General features: G+C 48.9%; 1 protein-coding gene across 1 annotated transcript in view; it reads left to right on the top strand.

Moving 5' to 3' along the window:
* Nucleotides 1-7,767, top strand: part of FAM213B (family with sequence similarity 213 member B) — a 16,195-nt gene that overhangs the window by 4,176 nt on the left and 4,252 nt on the right. Inside the window, exons 2-5 of the mRNA XM_015411182.1 lie at nt 76-280; nt 3,442-3,493; nt 5,264-5,327; nt 5,674-5,749. Coding sequence (XP_015266668.1) covers nt 76-280; nt 3,442-3,493; nt 5,264-5,327; nt 5,674-5,749 — 397 coding nt within the window. The remainder of the gene's footprint in view (nt 1-75; nt 281-3,441; nt 3,494-5,263; nt 5,328-5,673; nt 5,750-7,767) is intronic.

Genomic DNA, 7,767 nt, shown 5'->3' with positions numbered 1-7,767 from the left:
GGTGGGACAGTCTTGCCCCCTTCCGGAGGGCAGCACCTCTGTCTTGTGGTGTGATCTTGTGTGGTTGGTTGGCAGGTGGTGGAGCTGAGGAGCTTGTGGAAGGACCAGCCCTGCGTGGTGCTGTTCCTGCGCCGCTTTGGCTGCCAGGTATGCCGCTGGATTGCAAAGGAAGCCAGCAAGCTGAAAGAACCGTTGGAGAGCCACGGGGTCCGCTTAGTCGCCATTGCGCCAGAAAGTGTGGGTCTCAAGGACTTCCTGGATGGGAACTACTTCAAAGGAGGTAAGCTCCGTGCGCAAGTATATGTCGTCCCGTGTCTTGGTTTTGCACTGTTGGTCTTAATACTGTTCTCATTGCGTTGTCTTGTCGTCCTGTAATCTACCTCGTGTCTCTGCAAGAAGGGCAGATTATAAATGATGGCAAGAAATACATTTCTAAAAAAGCGACGTCTGAAGAAGTGTGCTAGGCTTGGACTCTTCTTCCCTGGGGTGCTTGGTTTCTCTGTGTGTGTAAGACGCTGAGCTGCAGACCGGAAGGTCTGTAGTTCAGCAGTTTGAGACCCAAGTGCTGTGTGACGGAGTGAGCTCCCGTCTCTGGCCCCAGCTCCTGCCAAACCTAGCCGTTCGAAAGCAAGAAATTGCAAGTAGATAAATAGGTACCACCTCGGTGGGAAGGTGACAGCGTTCCGTGCGCCTCGGTGTCTAGTCATGCTGGCCACATGATCACGGAGAAGTCTTCAGACAGCGCTGGCTCTTCGGCTTGGAAACGGTGATGAGCACCGCCCCCTAGCGTCGGATTTGACTGGCTTTCGAGCAAGGGAAACCTTTACCTTTAAAGTGCTGTCAGGTCACAGCTGACATGGCCATCCTGTAGGGTTTTCAAGGCAAGATGTTTTCAGAGGTGGTTTGCCATTGCCTGCCTCTGTGGTCTTTCTTTGAAGGATTATTTGAGTAGCAGAGTGATCAAGGCACATAATGCAGCAGAGCCAATCTGGTTAGTGTGCGCTGAAAAGAAACAAAGTTACCTACGGAGCCTCTTTATCTTTGCAAAAGCTAATATGAGTCCTTTATTGTAAGGAACTCCATTCTAGACAGGATAGAAAAGAGATAGGATTCTAATCTAACTAGCTAGGATGGATGGAGATGCAGAAGGTACGTCCTGACATGGTGCTCAGATGGAGAAGGAAAGCAGAGTGTGGAAAGAAGGTGTCAGAAGGAAGGGAGATTCCCTGAGAGTAGCGATAGTATCAGAGAGTAAAGGAAAGGATAGTCAGTGTCCTAGCCTCTCGATCTCTCTGACTCTCTTATAAACCCACTCTGAAGTCTGAGGCTAAAAGACAGCGCAAAGTCCTTCACTTCCAGCTTCCTTGGAGGTCTCCCGTCCAAGTACAAAACAGAGTTGACCCTGCTTTGCTTCCAAGACCTGACAGATCGGACCCACCAGGTCAGGGATTTTTTTCACAACGGAGATTCCTGCCGTCGTGCAAGCCTGTAGCTGCAGACTGAAGGGATAAAGGCCAGATCCAGCTTACCACTTCAGTGTGAACTCGCTTCTGTGGCTCAAACGAAGGCCTGCTTTGCATGCCATGGATTGGCCTTTGTCAGCCTGTGCTGTGAACACACGCACAGAGAAAGGGTTAAGTCTGAAGGTGGTGAAAGGGACACTTTGAAGGAAGCCTCCGTGCCAACACTGTGGAGTTAGGCCCCAAGTAGCAGGGTTTACGTACTGATTTTTATTTATTTAAAACATTGATTACCTGCCTTTTCTCCCTTGCAGAACCCAAGGCGGCTTGCCATATAAAGAAAACTATTATGAAAACCAGATAAAAACAATATAAATAAAGCGACACTTTAGAAAACACATTAAAGGTCACAATTTAAAAACTGCAGTCAGGACCGTTGATAAATAAAAACTAAAAACTATCTTCGACTGCCTCCTGAGGATCGACAGTGAAGGGGCCAGGCACACCTCCATGGGGAAGTTGTCCAGAATTGTGAGGCCATCACCGAAAAGGCCCTCTCTCGTGTTCTGACCAGATGAGCTTCTTTGATTGGCGGGACAGTCAGGAGGCCTTCTCCGTGTGATCTTAATTCCTGGGCAGGAAAGTATGGGAGAAGACAGTCCTTCAGACATCCTGGTCCCAGCCCTTGTTCCCTTTCTGACCTCTCCCTCCTCCTGCGTCTGGCCATGTTCACCAAAATTATGCCCCTCAGGGTAGGAGTGGTGGACTCGAGGAACAATGTGAGGTGATTGAACTAAAATTCAAACCTGTGTAGGCTTGCCAGTCTCCAGGTTGAGGCAGGGGTTCTCCTGGTTTCCAGGGCTTCAGGCCCCTGCTGGCCAGGGGGGAAGCTCGCCCCCAAACAGCCACATCCCTGCGTGACTTCCCTGATGTGATGACGTCACCCGGAAATGACATCATCACACTGCGGACATCGCACAGGATGCTCTGGTTTGAGGGCAAAACTCTATGGTTCTAATCCAGTTTTGCCCTCAAATCAGAGCGTCCTTGCGTGACGTCCCCAGTGTGATGCTGTCATTTCCAGGTGGCATCACCACATTGGGGACGTCTCGGGATGCCCCCCAAGTCCCCCTGCTGGAGTGATGAAGGACAATACAATAGATAGGGGGGGGGGTAGCAGTATGACAATAATAATTACAATAGAATTACTGCAAACCGTGCAAATATTATAGAATCCAATATAACATGCAGTCAAAATGTAATCAGTCCATTGTTTAAATCTCTTTTCAACAGTGAAGACATCAAAGATGAAAAGACGTCAATGAAGAAAGAATGGACGAACTTCCCCGGAGTTACCACTTGTTTCGAATTTTCTTTTTCATACATAAGATCTCAGCTCTGCATCCGCATAATCACAAGGTTTCCAAATTGGACTCTTTCTAGTTCCTAAATACTTCAAAAGTAGTTCACATCGGGCTCTTAGCCAATATATCGATCAGCCCGAGTTAGATATATTGGCTAAGAGCCCGATGTGAACTACTTTTGAAGTATTTAGGAACTAGAAAGAGTCCAATTTGGAAACCTTGTGATTATGCGGATGCAGAGCTGAGATCTTATGTATGAAAAAGAAAATTCGAAACGAGTGGTAACTCCGGGGAAGTTTGTCCATTCCTTCTTCATTGACGTCTTCACTTTTCATCTTTGACGTCTTCACTGTTGAAAAGAGATTTAAACAATGGACTGATTACATTTTGACTGCATGTTATATTGGATTCTATAATATTTGCACGGTTTGCAGTAATTCTATTGTAATTAGGAGTGGTGAAGGAAGCTGGCAACCGGATCCAACCGGATGGGTTCTGCTTCAGGAAACCCTTGTTTCAAGTCATTGTAACCCCTGCCTAATGTTTGGCGTCGAACAACGTTGGCCGGATGAGGCGGCTACGTCTCTTAAGGGTCTTCCTCTTCCTTCCCTTTGCAGAACTCTACCTGGATGAGACCAAACAGTGCTACGGCGATCTTGGCTTCAAAAGGTTGGTGCGCGGCCTGCTCCAGTTATGGAACGGCTCTTGTGGAGGTGTTCGGAGTGGGGAGTGGCAACAGGTGCCTCCACTCCCCTTGCCGGCTTCTGAGGCCCGCGGCCCAGATGCGTGCTTAGCTTCGCAGCCTGAGGGTGCCATCCCGGCCAGAGCTCTCCCCTTCAGCAGACCCCGAGGGGCATAACGCTGCTCCGGATGGCCCTGTGGATGGACTGGGAAGCATGGGGTGTGGCCGTGGCCGTGGCTGCTGTGGGGCTCTAGATTCTGGCCGCTCCCCTTGGAGGTAAACCATCCAGAAGAGTCTCCCCCCAGCTGTGAGACATCTGAAGAAGGGGGCTTTGACTCGCAAACGCTTCCACGCCAAAAATCTTGTTGGTCTCTGAGGGGCTACTGAACTTGAATTGAGCTGTTCTGCGGCAGACCAACAGGGCTGTCCCCTGAAACCGACGCGAGCAGGGGTCCCCAACCTTTTTGAGCCTGTGGCCACCTTTGGGATTCTGACACAGGGGGTGGGGGGTGGGCAGAACAATAAAATGGCCGCTGCAGGAGGTAGAACTTCATATGCAGGAGGAGTCCAAGGGCAGAAGAGAAGAGGGGTGATTTTTTTTAAAAAAATATACTGGAAAAAAGGAGTGACAGAGAAGGAGAGGAGATTGGATTTATACCCCGCCCTTCACTACCTGAAGGAGTGGCTTACAAACTCCCTTCCCCTCCCCACAACAGACACCCTGGGAGGTGGGTGGGGCTGAGAGAGCTCTGACAGAAACTGCCCTTGAGAGAACAGCTCTGAAAGAACTTATGAATAGAGATGTAACATTTCCAGAAATTTTGAAGCTCGGGAAAAAAAACGGGTTTTTTTTGGGGGGGGAAACGGGAATTTTCGGAAAAATGGAAAAAAATGCTACATTAGCACTTCTTTTTTCTTTTCCAGATTGAAAGTCATTCTGTTACTTCAGGAACTTAAAATATGACTATGGGCATTTTTACCTGGCATGAAATTATCACAACTAGCATATTAAAAATATAGTGTATCCAAACAATTATTACGAACAGAATACCCACCCACATGCAAAAACAAAACTGAAACCTTTTTCTTTTCTTGTGACAATAGCACCTCCTAAAGGAAGAAATGCATCTTGCATTGGAGAGTTCAGTTTGTAACCTAGGACTTGCTTGTCCTCAGTGCACAGAAATTAGATCAATCCGATACCATACATATTTTTTTAGAAAATATTTGGAAAATATTTGAACACCTTGTCTTAAAATCTTTTATTCATCATGTTAAAATAAAATGTTCCAAAATCATTTTTTTCCTTTTCTTTTCTTTTTTCAATTTTTCCAATTTTTTGGAAAAAAACAAAAAAGGCTTCAGGAAAAAAACCCGTTTGTTTCCTGAATTGTTCTGGCCTTTTCCGGGCCTTCACATCTCTATGAATGACCCAAGGTCACACCAGCAGCTGCAAGTGGAGGAGTGGGGAATCAAACCCGGTTCTCCCAGATTAGAGTCTGCACTCCTAACCACTACACCAAACTGGCTCTCTGCAGTGGCAGCTGTTGCTGAAACCATGTGGTTTTAATCTGTGCGGCCAATCAGAAGCTCTGCCTGGCCCCACCCACTTTCTCAAAACAGTAGGTGGGCACCGGGAAAATGGATGGTGGGCACCACGTTGTGGACCCCTGGACTAGAGTGACACTGTGGCCGTCCATTCTAGAATGCTGGCGTCTTTTATGATGGGCCTCCTGATCTTGCCCTCTTTCTTCCAGGTATAACGCCTTAAGCATAGTTCCTGCTGCACTGGGGAAGCCCGTTCGAGAAGTCGTCAGCAAGGTGAGACAGGAAGAAACAAGGATGCCGTTTGAATGAATTCATGGTATTCCTAGCAGGTGAAAGTCTGCAGACCACCACTGGTTGCCTGGCATGCAGAAGGTCCCAGGTTCAATCCCCAGCATCTCTGGCATAACCCCCCCCCCCAAGTCGTAGATGATGGGCAAGACCTCGACCTGAGACCCCAGTCTGAGTAGACAATGCTGACCTTGATGGGCCGGTACTCTGATCCAGGATAAGGCGATTGCGTGTGTTCACCTTCTGCGGGTGTTCCATTAATGGCCCTTCCCTGAGCCTAAGGGTGGTCCTTAGACTTTGCCCCCAACAGAAGTCTCTGCTCCTTTTCCAGGCAAACGCGGAGGGCGTTCACGGCAACTTCAGCGGAGATCTTTTGCAGAGTGGCGGCATGCTGATTGTCAGTCAAGGTAAGGGGGTGGGTGGGAGAATCGCATTTCGGCCTGTCTTTCCTGGCCCTTCGACCCTGGCGTCTGTTGGTTTTCTCTTCCAACCCTCTGGCATAAAGTGACAACACAATTAGAGCCCACTCATTGCGTCTGAAGAAGTACGCTCTAGTTCACACAGCCCATCTGGAGTATAATGTTAAATGGAGAGAGAGGTGGATGTCTCCTTGAGCCCTTCAGGCAGATGGGGGGAGGAGGAGGAGGAGGAGGAGGGATTTCTACCCTGGCCCTTCACTACCGGAAGGAGCCTCAGAGCACCTTACAATCTCCTTTCCCTTCCTCTCCCCACAACAGACACCCTGTGAGGTAGGTGGGGCTGAGAAAGCTCTCTTGAGGACTGCCCTTGAGAGAACAGCTCTGAAAGAACTTGTGACTGACCCAAGGTCACACCGGCAGCTGCATGTAGAGGAGTGGGGAATCAAACCTGGTTCTCCCAGATCAGAGTCTGCACTCTTAACCACTGCACCAAACTGGCAGGAAGAGATGAGCCGGCGCTTGGCTCTTGTGGTCCTTTCCTACATGCCCAGGGAAATGTCAATTGCCACATTGGAGTCAGAAAGGAATTTTCCCCCAGGCGAGATTTTCCCAGGAATCCTGGGGTTTTTGCCTTCCTCTGGGCATAGAGCAGGATTCACTGGGAGAGTGTGTGTGTGTGTGTGTGTGGAGAAGGTAGCTGTGAATTTCCTGCATTGTGAAGGAGGTTGGACTAGATGACCCTTGGAAGTACCTTCCAGCTGTATGTTTCTGTGTTATAAGTCTTTAACATGCCACAATTTTTTTGTTTGTTTTTAGATGATCCTTCAGGTAAACATTTCTGTGTATGGCCACCAGGTGGCAGCATGGGAATGGAAGCCACATAGTTTGAATCTGAAAAGTTGTAAAAATAACCAAGAAATCCTTATTTTGGGTGCAGCTCATGCAAGTAACAAAAGCAGGAGATGGAAGTCGGGCTATATGGAGGCATTATAGGAGTAGCCTGGTTCACTGATCACTCTGCAACCAACCTGGTAACGGAAGGAGCTGAATTATGGCAAACCCCCCTAGGGTTTTCAAGACAAGAAGAAGAAGAGACTGGATTTATTCCTTGCCCTTCACTACCTGAAGGAGTCTCAGAGCGGCTTACAATCTCCTTTCCCCCTCCCCACAACAGACACCCTGTGACAGGCTGTGATGTAGATGGGGCTGAGAGAGCTCTCTCGAGGACTGCTCGTGAGAGAACTGCTCTTGAGAGAACGTGTGACTGGCCCAAGGTCACACCAGCAGCTGCATGTGGAGAAGTGGAGAATCCAACCTGGTGCTCCCAGATTAAAGTCCGGGCTCCTAACCACGACACCAAACTGGCTCTCAAAAGATGGTTTGCCTTTGCCTTCCTCTGCATAGCAACCCTGGATTTCCTTGGGGGTCTCCCATCCAAGTCCCACCTGGGGCAGACCCCGCTCAGCCTCCGAGATCTGATGAGATTAGGCTAGTCTGAGCTGTCCAGGTCAGGGCACCACTAACCCACAAGTGCGTATTTCAAAAGCTCTAGCAAAAGATCGAAATGTGGTGATGTCCTCTAGGTGCTGCTGTGTGAAGCAATTCTCCAGAGACCCTCAGAAATGGCCGCGGAAGTTCCCCTGCTGCATTTCTTTTTGTGCCGCAGTTTGCACTGGAGTATCTAGAGGAAGGCTCATGCCTCTTCAAAAGGCAGGCTGGAATAGGTCTGCCATGCAAGTTTATTTGTGTGTGTGTGTGGGGGGGGTCACTTGGCAGGGAACACTGCAGGAAAGCTGTCTGACGAGCAAAGTGTGGAATAACCCTTGGAGAGAGTTGGGAATTGGGCCCCCAGCTGGGGAACCTGCCTGGATTAAGGAGTGTACGGCAAGGAGCGTACGCTGCAGAGGGTAAAGCATCAAAACTAGGACTTAGGAGGTTTGAATCAGTTTGGTGTAGTGGTTAAAAGTGGCAGGCTCTAATCTGGAGAACCGGGTTTGATTCCCCGC

The sequence above is a fragment of the Gekko japonicus genome, unplaced genomic scaffold, assembly GCF_001447785.1.
Source record: "Gekko japonicus isolate JY-2015 unplaced genomic scaffold, Gekko_japonicus_V1.1 scaffold411, whole genome shotgun sequence".
NCBI lineage: Eukaryota > Metazoa > Chordata > Lepidosauria > Squamata > Gekkonidae > Gekko > Gekko japonicus.
Note: the sequence above shows the minus strand (reverse complement) of the source record. Positions and strands in the feature narration are given on the sequence as shown.